At 54.1% G+C, this 22,164-nt stretch overlaps 2 protein-coding genes across 6 annotated transcripts in view; both read right to left on the bottom strand.

Moving 5' to 3' along the window:
* Positions 1-589: 589 nt before the first annotated feature.
* Positions 590-4,540, bottom strand: LOC144737782 (eukaryotic translation initiation factor 4E-1A-like). The gene is made up of 7 exons (XM_078620646.1): positions 4,283-4,540; positions 3,714-3,751; positions 3,282-3,377; positions 2,588-2,651; positions 2,081-2,194; positions 1,505-1,644; positions 590-960 (listed from the first exon to the last, which is right to left on the bottom strand). The coding sequence occupies exons 1-7, from the start codon at positions 4,283-4,285 to the stop codon at positions 771-773; spliced, it is 645 nt and encodes a 214-aa protein (XP_078476772.1). The 5' UTR covers positions 4,286-4,540; the 3' UTR covers positions 590-770.
* A 7,429-nt stretch (positions 4,541-11,969) lies between these two features.
* The window catches only part of LOC144737781 (uncharacterized), a 60,073-nt gene continuing 49,878 nt past the window's right edge, over positions 11,970-22,164 (bottom strand). For 3 of the 5 annotated variants that reach the window (XM_078620641.1, XM_078620643.1, XM_078620642.1), the window contains exons 20-25: positions 21,681-21,889; positions 19,302-19,633; positions 18,377-18,542; positions 17,780-17,891; positions 14,698-14,973; positions 11,970-13,072 (exon numbers count right to left, since the gene is read on the bottom strand). In XM_078620641.1, the coding sequence (XP_078476767.1) occupies positions 12,283-13,072; positions 14,698-14,973; positions 17,780-17,891; positions 18,377-18,542; positions 19,302-19,633; positions 21,681-21,889 (1,885 nt within the window). In that variant the 3' untranslated portion in view covers positions 11,970-12,282. The other 2 variants (XM_078620644.1, XM_078620645.1) reach the window with 2 other exon arrangements.

Below are 22,164 nucleotides of genomic sequence, written 5' to 3'. Positions count from 1 at the left end.
CCCCCCCCCCCCCCCCCCGTGTCTCACCCTCGCCCCCCCCGTGTCTCTCTCCCCGTGTCTCTCTCTCCCCGTGTCCCTCTCTCCCCGTGTCCCTCTCTCCCCGTGTCCCTCTCTCCCCGTGTCCCTCTCTCCCCGTGTCCCTCTCTCCCCGTGTCCCTCTCTCCCCGTGTCCCTCTCTCCCCGTGTCCCTCTCTCCCCGTGTCCCTCTCTCCCCGTGTCCCTCTCTCCCCGTGTCCCTCTCTCCCCGTGTCCCTCTCTCCCCGTGTCCCTCTCTCCCCGTGTCCCTCTCTCCCCGTGTCCCTCTCTCCCCGTGTCCCTCTCTCCCCGTGTCCCTCTCTCCCCGTGTCCCTCTCTCCCCGTGTCCCTCTCTCCCCGTGTCCCTCTCTCCCCGTGTCCCTCTCTCCCCGTGTCTCTCTCTCCCCGTGTCTCTCTCTCCCCGTGTCCCTCTCTCCCCGTGTCCCTCTCTCCCCGTGTCCCTCTCTCCCCGTGTCCCTCTCTCCCCGTGTCCCTCTCTCCCCGTGTCCCTCTCTCCCCGTGTCCCTCTCTCCCCGTGTCTGTCTCCCCGTGTCTCTCTCTCCCCGTGTCTCTCTCCCCGTGTCTCTCTCTCTCCCCGTGTCCCTCTCTCCTCGTGTCTCTCTCCCCGTGTCTCTCTCCCCGTGTCTCTCTCTCCACGTGTCCCTCTCTCCTCGCGTCTCACTCTCCCCGTGTCTCACCACCCCGTGTCTCTCTCCCCGTGTCCCTCTCTCCTCGCGTCTCACTCTCCCCGTGTCTCACCACCCCGTGTCTCCTCCAGCTGGTGCCGCTGTCTCTCCGCCCCCTGCTCTCTCCCTGTCCGACCACGCCGATGTCTGCCGGGCACTGTCCGCCGAAGGCTGTCCGCTCTTCACCATGCTGTCTCCGTGTGCCTGGTAAGCGATGAGCGTGTCGGCAGGCAAGCCCAGCCTGCGCTTGTACACACGCCTAGATAGACAGAGACACACAGTGAGTGAGACAGAGACATTGAGAGACAGAGACACAGACAGAGAGATGCAGACAGATAGAGAGAGAGACGCAGACAGACACCGTCAGAGAGACACAGAGACAAAGACACGGTCAGAGAGACACGGCCAGAGAGATGAGACAAAGACACAGCCAGAGTGAGTGGGAAAGTGAGAGTAGGTAGATGAGTGAGTGGCTAAGTGAGTGGCTGGGTTAGTGCGTTACTGAGCGAGTAGGTGAGCGAGCATGTGGGTGAGCGAGCGAGTGGGTGAATGAGTAGGTGAGTGAATGAGTGGCTGAGTTGGTGAGTGAGTTGGTGAGTGAGTGGGTGAGTGAGTAGGTGGGTGAGTAGGTGGGTGAGTAGGTGGGTTAGTTGGTGAGTGAGTGAGCGGGTGAGTAGATGAGTGGGTAGGTGAGTGAGTGGGTGAGTGAGTAGGTGAGTGTGTAGGTGGCTGAGGTGGGTGAGTAGGTGGGTGAGTTGGTGAGTGAGTAGGTGAGTTTGTGAGTAGGTGAGCGTCTCGCTCACCCGATGGTGATGACGGCATCGCTGCTGTCAGCGTTGGAGGTCCACAGGGCGATGCGGTCTCCCTTGCGTCTCACGCTCACCACGGCACCACACACCTGCTCACCGTACGGGGTGAGCGCCTCACCAACCAGCATCAGCAGCTGTGGTGGGTGAGTGAGTGGGAGAGTGAGTGGATGAGTGGGCAAGTGGCCGAGTGAGTGGGTGGCCGAGTGAGCGGGTGGCCGAGTGAGCAGGTGACTGAGTGAGCGAATGGCTGAGTGGGTTAGTGGCCGGCTTTGTGAGCGAATGGCTAAGAGTAGGTGGCTGAGAGTCGGTGAGTGGCTGAGTGGGTGAGTTGCCGGCTGAGTGAGCGAGTGGCTTGGTGAGTGGCTGAGTGGGTGAGTGGCCGGGTGAGTGGGTGGCTGAGTGAGCGAGTGGCTGAGTGGGTGATTGTGTTTGTGGGTGAGTGGCCGAGTGAGTGAGTGGCTGAGTGACTGGGTGGTTGAGTGACTGAGTGGCTGAGTGGGTGAGTGAGTGAGTGGCTGGCTGAGTGAGTGGCCGGGTGAGCGTCTGCTCACCACCACAACTACTCCTCACCGTCTCCAGCCACAGGGCATCCAGGTCCAGGTAGCGCTGCTGCTTTGTGAGTGAGATCAACCATCGTCCACCAGCTAGGTTCGCAGGGTCTTCCCACATTGGAGTCACCCCCTCCTAGACAACACAGCGGGTGGGTGGGTGAGTAACTGGGTGAGTGGGTGAGTGAATGAGTGGGTGAGTGAGTGGGTGGGTGAGTGGGTGGGTGGGTGGGTGAATGGGTGGGTGGGTGAGTGGGTGGGTGGGTGGGTGGGTGAGTGGGTGGGTGGGTGAGTGGGTGGGTGAGTGGGTCGGTGAGTGAGTGGGTGAAATGAGTCAGTGAGTGGGTGGGTGGGGTGAGTGGGTGGGTCAGTGAGTGGGTGAGTGGGTGAGTGAGTGGGTGAGAGGGTGGGTGAGTGGTTGGGTGAAAGTGGGTGGGTGGACGAGTGAGTGGGTGGGTGAGTTGGTGAGTGGTTGGGTGAGTGGGTGGTTGAGTCGGGCGGTGACTGGATGAGTGATTGACTGAGTCACCTTGAACATTGCGTAGTCACTGCCGGCTATGAGACGGCTGGCTGGCTGGATGTGGTTGTAGAGACTACGGGGGGAGAGAGAGATTCACTCACCCAGCCACTTAGCCACCCAGCCACTCACCCACTCACTCACCCAGCCACTCACTCACTCACCCAGCCACTCACTCACCCACCCAGTCACTCACCCACCCACCCAGTCACTCACCCACTCACTCACCCAGCGAGCCAGCCACTCACTCACCCAGCCAGCCAGCCACTCACTCACTCACCCAGCCACTCACTCACTCAACCAGACACTCACTCACCCACCCAGCCACTCACCCAGCCACTCACCCAGCCACTCACTCACCCACTCACTAACCCAGCCAGCCACTCACTCACCCAGCCAGCCACTCACTCACCCAGCCAGCCACTCACTCACTCACCCAGCCACTCACTCACTCACCCAGCCACTCACTCACCCACTCACTAACCCAGCCAGCCAGCCACTCACTCACCCAGCCAGCCACTCACTCACCCAGCCAGCCACTCACTCACCCAGCCACTCACTCACTCACCCAGCCACTCACTCACTCAACCAGACACTCTATCAATCCCCCCATCACCACCGTTGTAACCATCATCAACACCACCACCATCACCTCTATCACCACCACCATTACCCCCATCACCACCCCCATCACCACCCCCATCACCTCCAGAACATCTCCACGGATTTGAAGCTGATGATGGGTCTCAGGTTGAGGTGCCATGGGCGAGCCTTCCCATTCTTCATGAACCACAGAGTCCATCTTAGTGGTGGTGGGGGTGGTGAGGGAGAGACGTGGTGAGGTGGTGAGAGACGTGGTGAGTTCGTGAGGGAGACGTGGTGAGTTCGTGAGGGAGAGAGACGTGGTGAGGGAGATATTCCCCCTGTAACAATTCACGACACACGAATCGATTCTTTCGCAAGCCCCTCCCCTCTCAGCCCCTCCCCCCTCAGCCCCCTCAGCCCCTCCCCTCTCAGCCCCTCCCCTCTCAGCCCCCTCCCCTCTCAGCCCCTCCCCCCTCAGCCCCTCCCCCCTCAACCCCCTCCCCTTATTCCCCCCAGCCCCTCCCATCACCACCCCCAGCCCCGCCCCTCGTACCGGTTCTGCAGCGCGTGCTCCACTCTGCCTCGCGTCTCCTGAGGGGAGTGGAGGTAGGGTGGGAGGTCACGTGGTGGTCGCGTTGATTCAACGGTGAGTGGGTGGGTGAGTGGGTGGGTGGATAGGTGGGTGGGTGGATAGGTGAGTGGGTGGATAGGTGAGTGGGTGGGTAGGTGAGTGAGTGGGTAGATGAGTGGGTGGATGAGTGAGTGGATGAGTGAGTGGGTGAGTAGGTAGGTGAGTGGGTAGGCGAGTGGGTTATAGTGGGTGGGTTAGTGGGTGGGTGGCTTAGTTTAAACGCCATTGAATAAACACGCAAAACAAGTTTGTTTTACTTCAAGTTTAACCATAAGTTAAATGTTGCTTTGACTTTCGTGACTGCAGGAATTCATATTCTTTGGGTCTTGCGGTGAAAGCCACGTAGATAGAAACATTATAAAAAAAATATCACGACGTTTCGATCGCAACACAAGCAATCGTCATATTATTTTTCTATCTCCGTGGCTTTATCGAAAGACCCACATAATATAAATTGTTATCGTTGATACGCAGTATGTTGTTTGCCTTACCATTGTTGTAGCGACGGAGTCGATTATCTTTCCCACCAAAATAAACACAACGCAATCGCTCCCGTCGTCGTCCTTGTTACTGTCGTTATTATTGTTGTTTAAACGTGTATTTCTTTTATATTGCGAGGAAAAGTAAAAAAAGCAAGAAAATTATCCTCACCGGGAATTCACCACACGCGAAACGCACGTGGCTCCCAATTTAACAGGGGCGGGGTTTGGGGTGACGTCACTAATATCGTTAGCTAAGCCAATGGGAAGAAGTTTCGGGGGTGGAGGGGTGGGGGTTGGAGGGGACAGTGGGGGGTGACGTCATTAAACTCTACCAAAGTCAGCGGGGGGACGGGGGTTATGGGGGTGAGGAGGGGTCGGGGGTTGACGTCACCAATCTCGCGAGCAAAGTCAATGGGAAGAAGTGTCCCGCCAAAATGTAATGTTGGGGGTTGGGGGTGACGTCACTAATCTCGCCAGCAAAGTCAATGGCGGTGTCCCCCCCCCCCCCCCCAAATTAGCAGGGATGGAAGGGTGACGTCACTAATGTCATCAGCAAAGTCAATTTGGGAGGTTTCCCGCCAAATACCAATGGGTTAGGGGTTGACGTCACTAAACTCGCCAGTAAAGTCAATGGGGGGAGGTTTCCCGCCAAAATTTCAAAGGGGGGGGGGGAGGGGGCAGTTTGGGGGTGACGTCTAATTGCGATTTTTCTGACATTGCGATTTGATTTGCGATTAAATTTCAGTTCAAGATTCACGATGTAATAGATTTAAAACATAGTACCATCAAAATATTAACCACTCTATATATTTTAATGCAAGGATGAGAACTTAAAAGATGTGGATTGCTTCCAACATGCATTTATTCAAATGTTTTAATTGAAATAGAACGATCGAACATAGAACAATTGTTAAGTTCAATAAATAAAGGTATAACACATTCCAATAAGAAAGTAATAGAACTTTTCAAAGCGCTAAAACAATTGCAGCCTTTGCGATTTACTAATCGTATTGTTTCAAATTGCGATTTCGACTTGAAATCGATTAATCGTCCATCCCGACACTAAACTCGTCGAGCAAATTCAATGGGGAGAGGTTTCCCGCCATAATTGAACACTTGACGGGATTGTGACGTCACTGATCTCAATGAAGGGGGAGGGGTATGGGGGAATGGGGGGGTTTCCCTCCCAAGTTAACAGGGGAGGGGGAGGGATGACGTCACTCAGCCAACAACAACTACCGCCATTCGCCACTAAGTGGCGGTGACGTCACCACGACGCTTGTGCCAGGCCATGTGCACCTTGAAGCGAATGCCCGCCGGCAGGAGATCACAGGGCAGACCCAGATGCCACGGGTCGACTGACTGAGATGACTGACTGATGCACCACTTGTGTCCCCGACTGTGCCAGCTTGCTGTGCTTTAGCCACCCGGTGCTCCGCTCGTTGTTGTGAGCGTCGCTCCTCCGCCCTCCGTTGTTGTTGGAGGGCGACTGCCTCCAACTGCCCAGTAGCGTCCTTCACGAGCCTCCTCCACAGAGGCTGATCTTGACACCGCTGGTACCAGTCATCGGCAAGTCCACTCAGCTCCACGTCCTCCTGTAACACATCACTCCATCTCTTCTCTAGCCTGTGCCGCGCCCGTTTAGCCCCCTCGATCCGGCCGAACAAAAGCTGTTAAGGCATGCGGTGGCTGGTCACGCGGGCTACACAATCCTTGTGGGGTTCTGTCTATAAGTGTGCATGAAAGTAGCATTTATAAAGTGTGTCAAAACAGCAACCTGCTTGGTGTATTATATCCCTCCCCAAGGAATCTCACTCCCCATAAACCCCGCAACTATTATCGAATCGTTACGAAGTCTATGAGTGAGTGAGTCTATGAGTGAGAGTCTATACGGCCTGCGGCTATGCACCCGATGAAACCTGTGGAGAGCAATAGGCCATCATCGACTGGGCAGCAACTGGTGACCAGTGCCTCCTGCTCGACGCAAAAGATCGAGGCACCTTCCACTCTGCACATTGGAGGAAGGATTCAAACCCTGACCTCTGACCCTAAGCTCTGTGTCGTGTGCCAGTTCGGGTGAATCACTTGCGCTTCCAGAATGGTTGTGGACAAGTTCCCTGAATGGTCGGCACATGCCGGTTTTGTATCACGTCCACCGCTTGTGCCACAATATAATTTAAGAAAAGCCAACTTGGGAATCTTTTACTGAAGACATCGAGCGGCACCATCTCCCGGAGCCCACCAAAGCCAGAAAACTACGACACGTTTTGAACCAAACTTGTGCTGAAAACGGCCTGCTCACAAATCTCACAGGGTCACCAGGTCTAATATCAACCATGCTGGAGTGGACAAAGCAAGTCCCTGCTCCTTTCACTGAAAGAAGAGGTCAATGACGCCATAAACGCCACCAGATCAGGAAAGGCCGCAGTGTTAGATGGGGATTCGTCCGGAGTTCCTGAAACACTTTGGCCAAAAAGGATGCCGTTGGCTGGCCAGAATATTTTAGGACATAATGGCTTCAGGCAAAATTCCGAAAAAATGGTCGTTGCCATTCCGAAGCCTGGAATATCAACCACAAATCCAAATAACGTCCGCCCCATATCTCTGCTTAGTATGGTGTACAAACTCCTGAAGAGGATGCGAATGACCCGTAATGTCACCAATCTTCGAGGATGCGATACCAACTGTGCGTGCTGGTTTTCTGACCCAGCCGCAGCAGCACATGCGACCAGGTGCTGGCACTCAACAAGTACATTGAATCTTGATTTGAAGCTTTCGTGACTGCAGGAATCCATACTCTTTGGTTCTTTCCCACCTGATGATGGACGCTTGTGTTGTGCCCGAAACGTCGTGATTTATTTTATTTTATACCTACGTGACTTTACCGAAAGAACCACAGAGTAAGTACATTGAAGCTGGCTTCCAGCTCAAGGACATGGCAGGAGCCGCTTTCATAGACCTATCAGCGGCCTAAGACACAGTATGGTGGGGAGGACCTCGTGCTAAAGCTGTCGAAGGTTACCGAAAAACGCCGACTCCATGACGGGCTCCCACAAGGATCAGCACTTGCACCGGGACTTTTTAACAGCGATATAGTAGAACCCCTCTTAGCGACGGTAATTGGTTCCAAGAAACCGGTCGTTAAGTGATTTGGTGGTTAAGCGAGCATAGAAAATGGACGTGAAAGGCTTAATATCGTTCCGATAGCATTGCAAGTTAAAATTTTTCACCCAATAAAATACAGGTAGTCCTCTACTTATGATGGAGATGCGTTACGACGACCCCATCGTAAGTCAAAAATATCGTAAGTCGAAGATGGCCTAGCCTGCCCAGGAGTCTTAAAGAATGGTGATGATTTAGCAAAACAGCAATTTACAGTACCGTACTGTATAAACTATATACTGTATGTATTTATTAATTACAATACTGTATTGCACAGTAAAATGTAAAGTAAAAAACAAGGTAAATTCCCAGCCTACCTACATGAACTGCAATTTAATAGAAAGTTTTTTCAGGAAACAATCCTATCTGTTATAAAAAAAAAAAAACTTTTAACATGCATTGAACGTATCGTATCGTGGTAACCCTAAAATGAATTCGCTAAAGCTACGTATCATACATGCATTGAACGTATCGTTCGCTGCTGCGTTTGCCTACCGCGCAAATTTTTTTATATTTAACAATTTTGTCATATCGCTATCGCCATCGTAAGATCGAAATATCGTAAGTCGGACCATCGTAACTCGGCGACTATCTGTACTTTATAATATTTAAACAATGGATATTAATACATAAGGATACACACATATAAACGCACATTAAAATAAACGTGGTTAATCAATGCATTAATATTTACTGTACCTACTACAGCCCATAGTTAACAGGCGGACGGTCGGTAAACAAACACATTGGGCTCTATGGAGGCAATACACTACTATACACTACACTATACACTACACATTGGGCTCTATGGAGGCTCGCTGTTAAGTGATTAGTCGTTAACAGGGATGGCCGTGAACAAGGGTTCTATTCTATACACAAGTGACCTCCATGTCACCAACGACTGGAAATTTGGCGACGCTGATGACCTGTTACTTGCCGTCCAAAGAAGGACCCAAAATGAGGTCCAAAACAAGCTGTGCGTGCGAAGACCTCAAGAAACTCGAGATGTGCTTCAAGTATCGGAAGCTCTGCTCAAACCCAAGAAAACTGCCACCGCATCGTTTGTACCTGAACAGTGCAAACGCCGGACAGAAAACCGGCCATCACTTTCTGTGGCGAAGAGGTCCAGCACAAGTAGCCCGAAATACCTCTGGTGCAACTCTCGAGAGGAGAACAATGTTGCTGTAAAAAAGAAAATCGCACGAGTTAATCTCGGTGCTTCAAAACCGGCCGGAACAACATGTGGAGCAAACTCAATGACGCTCCGGACGGCCAGCACAGCACAGCGCCGGGTCTTCTTTGCCGCAGAATATTGTGCCCCAGCCTGGAACAAAAGCGTGCACACGAAGCCAGTGGATACGCCGCAGGTAAATGTGTAGTGGGTTCCAGACTTGCGACGTAACTTGGAGGCAATACTTTTATGGATAACAATGTACCCCGCTCTCTATGGAGGTACAGCCTCCGGGCTAGCGTGCCCTATCACTCGGGGTAACCTAGAGCCCTCTGGTTAGGGATGACCTAGGGGAGACTGACTAACCCGACCCCGGGTCCTGACCACTGGTCCACACTCAGCCCCGGCCCTTACAAGGAAGTCGGGTCCCAGGGTCCCGGGGTCCTAGCCTAGCTGGTCTTCAGTCTTCGTAGCACTGCCTTGAGCCGAGCTGAGAGCCGCCTTTTATACCTGTCCCGCGGACTCTCCGCCCCCGGTACCACCCCCTTTCTGGAACCTTCCAGGGGATCCTGGAAAGGCCCCCCCCAGCCCCTCACCTGGGGTCGGAGAGGGGAACCCGGCCTCTCTATGGTCCGGCTCTCTCTACATCCCCTTGTACAGTTCTAGATTTTAAGCTTTCGTGACTGTAAGGATTCATACTCTTAGGTATTTTTCGGTAAAGTCACGTAGGTAAAAATAAATAATAAAATAATAGAAATAAAATAATAAATCACGTTTCGGAGACAACACATGTCTCCGTCATCAGGTGGGACCGTCACAGCTAGATTTACTGTCTCAAGTGAGGCAAAATTCCAAGAGACAGGCCCTTAAATACTCCTCCCCCCTTAACTCCCTCCCCTCCTCCCCCCCTTAACTTGTATATAAGGGCCTGTCTCTTGGAATTTTCCCTCACTTGATACAGTAAATCTAGCTGTGACGGTCCCACCTGATGACAGAGACTTATGTTGCCTCCGAAACGTCGTGATTTATTATTTTATATCTATAATTTTACTATTTATTTTTATCTACGTGACTTTACCGAAAAAACCTAAGAGTATGACCCCTTGTACAGGTTGGCGCCCCCTACAGACCCCTGGCCGTAACTGCAGGTAAGTGCACATAGGCGGTGTGTGTATACGAATTTCTGACGCTACGAATGAAGCCACGAGGATCATCTCAGGGACGGTGAAGAGCAACACTGCTGTGCCTGCGGCTTCCGCTCCTCGCAAATATCGCTCAGGCGCAGCTCGTCCGCTGCGCGAGGGAGTAGCGTAGGGCCACCAGAAATCCAAACAAGGTGGCTCAAATCCAGAACACCTTTCTGGAAATATGCAAAGAACCTCGATAAGACAAGACCATCGAAGCACGATGGAGGGAAGCCCTGGGAAAACACCAACCCGCGGCAGAAATCCATCACCAGCGACCCCACAATCCTCCAACCCGGATCTGACCTATCGAGGAAGATCTTGGTTCCTCCTTGATCCGGACACTCTGCAGAGAATCTAGTGTGTGACTGTGTTGGTGTCACATCTCAGACCACGCAATATATCGTTAACGGCTAACCAATCGTATCATTCAACGGCGATCTGAAGCAAATACACATCTACTCCTGCGGTAGTCTAATCGATATTTAAATCTCGACATCAGTGTGTGATCTGTTGCAATAATAATTTAAATTGATAATGCACCCTTAAACAATCGTTCTCAGAGTGCAATCACCAAAAATATCATACGAAATGTGCGAGTCTCCGAGTCTGAGCGAGGCTCTGAATGATGCAGTAACCCATGTCCCACACACAGACTCAGTCGTTGAGTAAGAAACAAAATCGTTTAATGAGTTGGCAGAGTTTCTGTACAAACATCGGGGGTGAGCCCAAACTGTGGGTGAGTAGGTGGGTGGGTGAGTGGGTGGGTGAGTGGGTAGGCGAGCGAGTGGGTGAGTGTGTGGGTCGTGTGTGTGTGTACAGGTGAGTGGGGAGTGAATGGGGAGCGGTGGTGAAGCAGTTCGCTGCGCTACAAACGCGGCGACCCCAGTTAGATTCCCGCTCACGGCCAACACCAGTGACGATGATCTGAACCGGTCCTGGGCCTCCCCTTGGTCGACTCAGCCTCAAATGAGTACCTGGTGCGGTGTGTGGACATCGCTACGAGGGAGACAAAGATGGCTGGGTGTGGTGTTGGCCACCCACCCCCTCGTGTCGTGCCTGCCTTCATAGGTGCTACTCGCTAACAGCACTTGCCCCTACAGTCTGTTACAGGCTACACGGGGGATCTTTGTGTGCGTGCGTGTGCTGTGTGTGTGCTGTGTAGTGGGAGGCGGGGTGTAGCGGATGCTAATGCACCACCATCACCACCACCATCATCATCACCACCATCACCAATACCATCATCATCACCACGACCACCACCAACCCCCCCCCCCCTCCCCATAGCCTGTAACAGACTCTAGGGGCAAGTGCCGTTAGCGAGGAGCAGCACCTACGAAGGCCGGCACGGCACACGAGGGGGTGGGTGGTCAGCACCACGCCCGGCCGCCTTTGTCTCCCCAGTGGCGATGTTTACTACGCACCGCAACCAAATCGTCACCACCACCACCATCACCCCCGCTAACGAGTTCATAATTGCGAGAGCGTTGCTATGGTTACTGATTGCGCAACGGGTCCTCCCCCCACTCGCGATCCCCTCCCATCACCAAAACCGTCAACAACAACAACCACCACCACCACCACAACATCAACAACATCGACAACATCGACGACGGGAATATAAAAACAACACGACCATCGTAGTATCATCATTATTACTACTGCTACTCGCGATTACCATGATATCACCATACCCCGAGTATACCATGAATTCATCATACTCCCAATGATACCATGATCCCACCATACCCCTAGTATACCATGATTCCACGAGACCCCCACGGATACCATGATACTATCATACCCTTACTTATACCATGGGCCCCCCACTGTATACTTCCTACTATACCACGATACCCCCAGAGACACCATGCCCCCCCCCCAGTGATACCACCACTGATACCACCATGGTCACGCTACCGATACAACGGTTCCTCTAACGATATCACAGCATCGTGAACATCACCACCATCAGCATCATCAGCACAATCATCATCACAATCATCATCAGCATCATCACTACCATCACCATCACAGCAGTCTGCTCCCATTGCTGCTCCACCCACTTACGACTCACCCACCTACTTGCCTACACACTCACCTACCCACCACCCACTCGCCCATCCACCCCCCCCCACTCACCTACCCCCCCCCCACTCACCTACCCCCCCCCCCCACTCACCTACCCACCCCCACCCATCCAACTACCCGCCTACCAACTCGCCTACCCACCCATTCGCCTGTCAACCAAACTACCCACGCACCCTTGATGGGGCTACTGCTCAGAGTGACTCATCTGTGGTAGCTCAGAGTGACTCAGCTCTGGCTCTGGGTAGCTGAGAGTGACTCAGGTGCTCAGAGTGACTCAGCTCTGGTTCTGGGTAGCTGAGTGACTCAGCTCCTGATGGTGACTCAGCTCTGGCTCTGGCTAGCTCAGAGTGACTCAGCTCTGGTTCTTGGTAGCAAGCAGTGACTCAGGTGCTCAGAGTGACTCAGCTCTGGCTAGTCGAGGTTGACTCAGGGGCTGAGAGTGACTCAGGTGCTGAGGGTGACTCAGCTGCTGCTATTGCTGACTCAGCTGCCGAGAGTGACTCAGCTCTGCTAGCCGAGGTTGACTCGGCGACCGTGGCCGAGTCACCCCCAGCGGGCCAAGTGGACTCCATCTGCAAGAAACTCAACAGATCCCTGTCCACATCATCACCATCACCACCATCACCACCACCACCACCACCTCCTTCCACCTTTTCACCGTGGGCCATGCCTCCATCTTGGACATCACCATCTGCACGCTTATCAACATCGCCATCTCCACCATCACCACTACCATCGCCATCTTTACCATCAGCTCCACCATCACCACCATCTCCACTACCACCATCACGATGGTTATTGAAGGTGATCTTCTGAGCCAATGAGGTCTCTTCCTCCTCCACCACCTCGTCCTCAGGATGCTCAGCTGCGTCTTCACGATGCACACCGTCAACCTTGTTCCTGTTGTTCCCGTGATTGTCCTCCTCCTCATCCTCCTCATCCTCATCCTCCTCATCCTCCTCATCATCTTCCTCATCCTCCTCCTCATCCTCATCATCCTCATCCACTTCCTCATCCACCTCCTCAGGACCTTCCGCTGAGTCTTCAGGATTCACGTTGTCAACATTGTTGTTGCGACTGTGGTTGTCCTCCACCTCCTCCTCCACCTCCTCATCCTGCTGGTGGTGCTGCTGTTGGTGGTGGTCTGTGACCGGGCTGGAGGTGACTGGAAGGTCTCCACCATTGAAGGCACTGTCAGGTGGAGCAGAGGAGACTCAACATCAACATCATAGTTACCCATCACCACCACCACAATCAACATCGTCGCTACCCATCACCAACACCATCGTCAACAACAACACTTCCATCACCACCACCACCATCAACGTCATCAACATCATAGCTATCCATCATCATCATCACCACCACAGGTTATAAAAGTCCATCACCCCCCCCGCCCACGCTCTGGTGGAACCCGAGCAATGAGTGTGCGTGTAAGGGATACAGTGGAGTTTCCACTCCTGTAATGACCAAAGCAATAGACCACTCACCTGACACAAGCGTACGGGCGGACGGACAGTCAGGAAGTCAATCAAGGCCTCCGATTGGTGCAGGGAGGCCTCAAAAACGATTGGTCAGGAGATGAGATTTCAAGGGATTGGAAGAGAGATTCAAACGTGGGTGGACTGTAGGGGAGTCGGTTGACGACCGTTGGGAGGACGACGATGATTGGCTGAAGAAAGTGGGGTGAGTGAAGTTTCCAGAAAGGATATAAAAGGGGATAGCAAATGGGGAGGGGACGGTTGGAGAGAAGACATAGTTCAAGCACCAAAACCGAAGCCCCGGCCTAGATAGAGTGCTGTGTCCAAATAAAGTCAAGTGTGAATGCGTGTTGGCATCACCACAACTGGTGTCAGTAAAGTGGGGAGAATGTCGCACCCAAGCCGATGAAAAAACCTACCGGCGATGTCCGACGACGAGGTCGTCTTCATCCAGAACATCCCAAGCGAAGAGGACCCAGAGATCAACCTCGGAGACATGAGAGAGGAGGCTGCGGCGGCGCCAGTGGTAACAGAGCAGGTGCAGCCGCAGCAACCGGAGCGTCCACTCAACCGAGCACCGCTCACGACCCAAGGATGGGAGCAGCTAGAGGGATGGATCGACCGTCTCGTAGATGCGGTCTCCCGGCTAGCATTACAGCTCGCCGAGAAGGAGGGGAGACCGGGAGCGGCAGAGATGGCGGCGGGAGAACCGGTGGTCGGAGCCGTCCGATCGATTGCTGGTGGAGGCTGGGGAGCCAGAAATGCCCAGAGCAGCGGCGACGGCCGGGGCACCATCGGTGGAGACAGCCCCGGCGGCAAGAGAGAGAGCAGCCGACCGACCTCGCCGACTGGGGCCAGTAAAGGGGTTTGTAGCAGCGGGTAGCGACTGGGGGGGCCCTTCACTCGACGGTTCGAGGCCGTATATCAGGCCTTGAGACTGGTCAGAAGCCGAAGCGCTGAAGGCATTACCTACAACCTTAAATGACGAAGCTCTCGCCATCTTCAAGGCTATACAGGCGGAGCAGAGGACCACGTTCCAAGCAGCCTGCCACGAGAGGGCAGAGGCATTCGACTCACCCTCGAATGCAAAGAGAAAATTCCAGCAGCGCAAGCGAGAAGCCGAGTCGCCCCTCGTCTAACGCAGTGCCCTGATGGCAGTCGGCCAGGTGGCCTATGCTCAGCTGGATGAAGCGGAGCTGGACTCCCTGGATTTGGATAAAATGTTGACGCTGGTGCACGAGATGGCCGTGGTGCTGCCTATAGTAGAAAAGGAGGTGCAGACTCCCTTGTGGGTAGCCTGGTGTCTGCGGGCAGAAGAAAGATGAATTAACGGACCCGGGTGGTGGCCCAGGTGGTGGCCCGGGTGGTGGCCTGGGTAGGATTCCCGGAGACCGTTGCCTGTGCTTCATGCTCAGGCTGCAGGACGAGAGGTGTCGACAGGGCGAGGGCACGGTAATCGCGGCAGTAGCGAAAGGAAGTGGAGGTCCACGGGAGGAGGTGGTGGCAGTGGTCCGCGGGTAGACGGGGCCCAGCCACCTCGGGGATGGGAGCCGAGGGGAGACGGTAGCTCCGCGGCGGAGCCCACCCATCACCTGCTGTTGCTGCGGCCGACTGGGACACATCACCAGGGCATGCAGGAGCGGACCCTCTACTGTCAGGGCCCGAGGCATCCATCTCTCCAACGGCGGCCGCGGCACAAAAAATCAAGCAAGTTGCGGCACCCCAGACACCCGGCTAGATAGTTCACCTCACGTATCTAGGGGACTCATCGCCTCCCACCGCCTCTATCGCCATTTCGCGTATATCATCTGTATCGGGCATCATCAGTGGCACCACCAATGGGGGGCTGTGGGGTATCTGGGATCCCACACAACCCCACCCCTCGATGGGCAAGAGGGATAAAAGGGCCGCTCCCTAGCCGATCGGGGCCAGTCGCAGCTCAAGACCCAAGACCAGCCAGCTTAGGACCCTGGACCCCCTCGTCCCGCTTGTCCTTGTAAGGGCCGGGACGCTGTGCGGGCCAGTGGTGGGACTCTGGGACTCCCGGCTCTACGTCCTTGTAAGGGCGAGTTCCGAGGAAGCCAGAGTCTAGACCCGCACCTTGGCTGGGTCGGGTTAGGTAGCCTCCCCTAGGGTAATTGTAGCCGGAGGACTCCAGAGCGTAGCCAGAGTCAGGCACGCTAGGAGGAGGCTGTGTCCCTAGGCTGTAACAGAGTATCAGGACTATTGGAGTGTTGTATCGTAATAAAGAAGTTACCTCTACAAGTGGCTCCGGAACCCATTACACATGCACCAACTGAACAGTCAAGCCCTGACGAAAAAAAACACTTCTGTGATCAATTAAGTGGCTCGCTGCTTCATATCCCAAGGCGCAACAACACAAATCGTGATCCTTAAGTGCCGTTACAAGCACCGACCGCAGCGGCTTCGAATCAGTCATCGGTCCTCGTGGCTCCAGGATTCCCAGTGGCAACACTGTCAAACTTCTGTCCTGGTCATCTGAGGGCCTCACTGTTGCCGGCTCAAGGTATCATCGTAGACCCAAAATCCATGGAAAAACTTGGATCTTCAACGGTGGTCACACAACCAAAGAAATAGATCATATCCTGATCAAAGACAGCATCATCTGTAAGTCACACCGGGCTTTCCTTGGAGTGGAGGGCACCTGCTAACACCGACCATTGCCTGGTTTTCACACAAGTTGCCTGCCACTTCCCAATACATCTTTAGACGTTAAGCAGTACGATTTCCAGAAACTCGGGGACAGCCATGACACTGCTGATACATTCTTCAGGGCAGTTGAGTGTCGCTTGGCAGCCTCCACGTCTCACCGGACATTGTTGATGTCGATCATGCCTGGTCCCATGTACGAGATTCCATTACACTGGCTGCTGAATCTACGCTCGGCCTGAGGAGTGAGTGAATCACGACCATCATCATCATAACTCCCATTGACATCGACGATCCCATTATCGCCATCATCAACATCAATGCTCGCATCATCACCATGAACAATACAATCACCACCATCACCAGGAACATCAACGCAAGCATCATCACCATCAACGCTAGGATCACCATCAACGCTACCATCACCATCAAGAGCATCTCTGCTACCATCAACATCATCAACACCATCACCACCATTATTATAAACATACCATTTACCTCAACACTACCATCACCATAAACACTACCATTATCATCAAAATCACCACCACCAATACCCACCATTCACCACTAAGTGGAGAATCTTCACAAGCCTCCTCCACAGAGGCCAATCTGGACACCGCTGGTACCAGTCATTGACAAGTCAACTCAGTTCCACAGTCTCCCGTACTGCATCAGTCCATCTCTTATCCAGCCCGTGTCGTGCCCATTTAGCCCCCTCTATCCAGCCAAAGGGATGCTGCTTAGGCATGCGTTGGCTAGACATGCGGGCTACATGACCCAGCCAATGCAGCCTTGCTTGCCGGAGGAGCTCACTGATAAGAATGTGTCCACATCTTTCAAGGATATGTGAGCTCCTCACACAATCCAGCCTGGTTAAACCCAGGATGGATTGTAGGCAGGCCAACATAAATGTTTATAACCAGTCAAAATGTTCCATTAGGGGGAGGTCCATGTTTCGCAAGCATGGAGAAGGGAGGGAATGACCATGGCCGAGAAGACCTGAGGCTTCGTGTGGAGCGACAGACCAGGTAGCTTCCACACAGCGTTACGCAGCCAATGAAAGATAATGCCGCTCGGCTGATTCGGAGTAAGATTTCTGCTATCAAACCGGAACTGGTCATAAGTACACAAACCGTCTACTCTCTCCATAACAACCTCCACCATCACCACTATTAACATCAGCATCATTTATTCACATCAACCTCATCAGCAGTACCATTAACATCACCACCATCATTATCACAATCAATGCTCCCGTCACAACCATCAATGTCGTCGTAACCATCAACACCACCATCATTATAACTAGCATTGCTACCATCATCACCATCAACATCAGCACCATCACTAACACATCATCGACACTACATTACACTGTGTAACAATTTTTTTTTTTTCCTGGGTAGTAAGTGTCTATGGTGGGCGAGTGGGTGGGTGGGCGAGTGGGTGGGTGGGCGAGTGGGCGGGGTGAGCGGATGGGCGGGTGGGCGAGTGGGCGAGTGGGCGGGCGGGGGGCGAGCGGGGGGAGGAGTGTGTGGGTGAGTGTGGGTGGGTGAGTGTGGGTGGGTGAATGGGTGGGTGGGTGAGTGTGGGTGGGTGAGTGTGGGTGGGTGAATGGGTGGGTGGGTGAGTGTTGGTTGGGTGAGTGTTGGTTGGGTGAGTGTGGTTGGGTGAGTGTGGGTGGGTGAGTGTTGGTTGGGTGAGTGTGGGTGGGTGACCACAATGGTGAGAAATGGCTACTCACAGGCGGTGGCGTTGGATATGTCTCTCCCAGTCAACGCTGAAGGCAAATGCCCTGCCACAGAACTCACAGGGGAATCTTCGTGAATTCACACTCCCTGCACTCCCTGTACTCTCTGCAATATGAAGGGACAGAGTGGGGGGGGGGGTGGTTGTGTTACTCACCCACTCACTGACTCAAAGGGTTTGGCAAAAACACACACACACACGTGTCTCTCACACACAAATGCGTGTCACTTACTCACTCTCTCACTCACTCATCCACTCCCTCCCTCCCAGAGTTTGGCAAAAACCACACAAATCCCTCTCACCCACTCACTAATAACTCACCCAACCCACTCACCAACTCACCCACCCACCCATGATGATGGTAGTGCTGATGATGACGATTATCTTGAAGGTGGTGATAATGATGGTGGTGGATGTTGATGGTGGTGGATATTGATGATGGTGGTGGTGGATGTTAATGATGGTGGTGGTGGATGTTAATGATGGTGGTGGTGGATGTTGATGATGTTGATCATGATGATGATGTTGATGGTGCTCATGGTGGTGATGTTGAAGATGGTGATGTTGATGATGGTGATGCTGATGCCATCACCTGCCCCAGTGGAGACCTTGAAATCATCCTCACCCGCCCAATCCTCACCCCCATCCTCACCACCCTCTTCCTCACCATCCTCCTCACCCCCATCCTCTTCACCACCCTCACCACCCAGCGTCTCTGCAACAACCACCTCCGTCACCAACTCCATGTTCCTCTGGACCTGTCCAGGGTCAGAGCGGTCGGAGACAAGGTGGGGGTGCGGTTAGCCACGCCCCTTCCTGTCTAGTGCCCCTCCCCTTCCTGTCTAGTACCCCTCCACTTCCTGTCTAGTACCCCTCCACTTCCTGTCTAGTGCCCCTCCACTTCCTGTCTAGTGCCCCTCCACTTCCTGTCTAGTGCCCCTCCACTTCCTGTCTAGTACCCCTCCACTTCCTGTCTAGTGCCCCTCCAATTCCTGTCTAGTGCCCCTCCACTTCCTGTCTAGTGCCCCTCCACTTCCTGTCTAGTCCTCTCCACTTCCTGTCTAGTACCCCTCCACTTCCTGTCTAGTGCCCCTCCACTTCCTGTCTAGTGCCCCTCCACTTCCTGTCTAGTCCTCTCCTCTTCCTGTCTAGTACCCCTCCCCTTCATGTAGAGTACCTCTACACTTCCTGTCTAGTGCCCCTCCTTCATGTCTAGTGCCACCCCCCTTCCTGCCCAGTCCCTCTTCTTCCTGTTTAGTCCCTTCCCTTCCTATCTAGTCCCCTCCCCTTCCTATCTAGTCCCCTCCCCTTCCTGTCTAGTCTCCTCTCTGCATCATCCCCGACCTGCCCAGTCCCTCCCCTTCCTGTCTAGTCCCTTCCTTTCTCATCCCCTCCGCTGTCTACTTGCCTCCCCTTCCTTTCTCATGTCGCCGTGTCTCCCCGACTCAGTCATACCATGCCCCCCGTGTGCCCCCCCCCCCCGTGTGCCCCCCCACCCCCATCCCCCTGCCCCTCACCCGGTGAATGCTCCTCAGGTGGCTCTGAATTTCGGCCAGGAGCTCCGTTTCATGGGTGCAGAGCCGGCACCCAAACAGCGCCAACCCCCTGGCCTCCCCCCCGCGTATCCCCTCCTGTGGTGGGGGCGGGTTGGGGTGGTGGTGGGGGGGTGCGCCCCCCACCCTGGGCCCCCCTGCCCCGGTGCCCGCCCCGCCGTGCTTGCGTGAGGCGTGCAGCAGCAGAGTGGCACGGCTGGCGCTCGAGAAAGTGCAGCGGGCGCAGCGGAAGACTCGGCCACGGAGATGGCGCGACAGCTTGGACCGGCGCGTCTCTACGGGCAGCAGACGCTCATCTAGACGGACACGGGTAGAGAGACACGGAGACACAAATGCGGGGCTGCCGCGACTCAAATATCGGGGAAAGTATTCACACCCCATGAGTGTCTGTGTGATTGTCTGCTTGAGTGTTTGCGTGAGTGTCTGCGACAGCGGCCAAATGGGGGCTCTGGATGGTTACGAGGGGCTGATAACCCCTCCAACCTTCAAATCAACTACCACTAAACTAAATGAAAAATATAGATGAAAGCTTGTGCTGGAGGCCCCGGGGGGACAGGCGTCAAAGACATCTACTGGTTAAACCCATTTGGCGGAGCCAGGAGACTGAATCCTTACCCTCGGGGTTCCTCCATAAACATCAAAAAGCTACTGCGAGTGGCCATGGTGGAATGTTGGAGACAGGAGACTGCCAAACAAGAGGATGTTGCTCTTATTCTGAACAAAAGCATGATGGGGACGTGGGAACATGGCGGTGAGGTGTGGGAAGTTGTAAGCCCCACGCTAATGTGGATTTCCCTTCCCATCAACAAGAGGCGAACAGTGGTGGTCGTGGTTATTTATGCCCCTACCGAAGATGAACATCAGTGAGGGGATGCAGGCAAGGCTGATGAGTCAGATGTCTTTCATGACCTCCTAAAGTGGCTCCTCGGGATAGAGTCACCCTGCTGGCACCTGAGCTGGAGTGATTGGAAGGCATGAGCCAGATCAGGTCAATAAGGAGACTGTTAGACTTCTGTGTAGTCCATATACTTATAATTACCACAACGTTGTTCCAACATCGACGCATCCACACATCATGGATGCATGCTGGGTCCAAGCAAGAACATCTGCTGGACTACAAAGTGACGAACAGCGGATGCGGGCCCCATGTCCTTGAAACCAGGACCTACTGTGGAGCTCATCTACCCACTGACCATCGGCACGTCATCCGTAAGATGCGCCTGCCATTCTTCCACTCCGGTGTTGGGTGTACATCAAAGACCCCATTCAAACCCACAGTGGCCTGGTCTCAGATGATGAAAGTTGCAAGCAAGAATTTCATCGTTGCTGGCAGCTGGGGTTGGCATTGTCCACCCCACCTCGTGATGCCGAGAGGAAATGGGCGAGAGGTTTAGGAGGTTCGGAGAGCCATGCGGTACTGCAAGGATCGGTGGTGGTCGCAAGTTGCTGAGGAGATGGGGTCTGCCTCAGTGGCCCACGATCACAAATCACTCTAAAACTCAATCAAAAAGTAACTTTCAGCACCACATCTATCACCATGATTAAGGGGAAGAAAGGCGATCCGATATCCTACCCCCAGGAAGAGGATTGTCAATATGCTGAGAATTTCTGAGGTGTTAAGGGAGGGGAAATCCCTCAGCCTGGAAAATATCACGTGGAAAAGTGGGGATGACCCTGCTCAGGCTGCAGTGCCTCAAATATTGGAAGAAGTTGTCATCCCCTGTAAGTGGCTGGCTGTGGTGACATCTGTTGAGGAAGTATAGAAGACGATCTAGAGTCTGAGACCAGAAAAAGCGCCGAGCAGATATGATATCCCAAGTGAAATGTTGAGGGAGGGTAGTGTTTGTCTACACACTGCCCTACATGACATTATCACAACTGTCTGGTCCACAGGAGGGGTTCCACAGGATTGGAAGGATGCCTTGGTGGTCCCCCTCTTTAAGAAGGGGGACCACACAGACTATAACAACTACAGGGGCATCTCACTCCTCAGTGTGTCGGGAAAGGTCCAGGAGTTGGAGGAAGCCGCCCTCCAGCCACAACGGAAGGCACAGGAGCGACGCTCACAACAACGAGCGGAGCGCCGAGTGGCAAAAACACAGCAAGTTTGCACAGTAGGGGGCACAGGTGGTGCAGCGGCCAGTCATCTCAGTCAGTCAACCCATGGCACCTGGGTCTGTTCCGTGACCTCCTGTCAGTGGGCGTTCGACTCTTCACGTGGTCTAACGTGCACATAGCCTGGCACAAGAACCATGGTGATGTTACCACCACTTAGTGGAAAATGGCGGTTGTTCTTGTTGTGTGTCTACGTGTGAATGTGTCTACGTGCGAGTGTCTACGTACCTCCGTGTAGTATGATGTGAGTGATCATGGTCGCCTTGTCCAGGCTGCTGTAGAGGCAGAAGGGGCACTGCAGCTCCGCCCTCGGGGGATAGCCCGCACCCCCTCCTCCCCCCACCACCCCGGCGGGACCCACGCCCCCAGAGAGGGGCGCCCCGCCAGAGAGCCCCGCCCCTCCGTGCTGCCCACGGACGTGGGACTCCAGCACCTCCCTGTGGTGGGAGGGGCGGTGGGAGAGCACGGTGGGGGGGGGGCACGGTGGGGGGGGGGGGGGCACGGTGGGGGGGGGGCACGGTGGGGGGGGGGGGTAGAGGGAGACAAAACTCTTAGTGACTCACCCACGCACCCATTCATCTAGCTACCCACCCACTCACCTGCCCACCCCCCCACTAGTTTAAGCACCTAAATGCCTACCAACCTACCCACCCCCACCAACTCATTCACTAATGATACCCAATCTTCAATCCACTCTCACCCGCTAACTCAC

The sequence above is a fragment of the Lampetra planeri genome, chromosome 74 (genome assembly GCF_965212315.1).
Source record: "Lampetra planeri chromosome 74, kcLamPlan1.2.h2, whole genome shotgun sequence".
Lineage (NCBI taxonomy): Eukaryota > Metazoa > Chordata > Hyperoartia > Petromyzontiformes > Petromyzontidae > Lampetra > Lampetra planeri.
Note: the sequence above shows the minus strand (reverse complement) of the source record. Positions and strands in the feature narration are given on the sequence as shown.

Bases quoted from the DNA above. Each gene is read 5' to 3' on its own strand.
- LOC144737782 (XM_078620646.1), bottom strand. The intron at 2,652-3,281 runs GTGATGGGGGTG...CTCCCCCCGTAG, and splicing joins TCCGTGGAGATGTTCTGGAG to TCTCTACAACCACATCCAGC. The intron at 1,645-2,080 runs GTGAGGAGTAGT...CACCCACCACAG, and splicing joins ATGCCCTGTGGCTGGAGACG to CTGCTGATGCTGGTTGGTGA.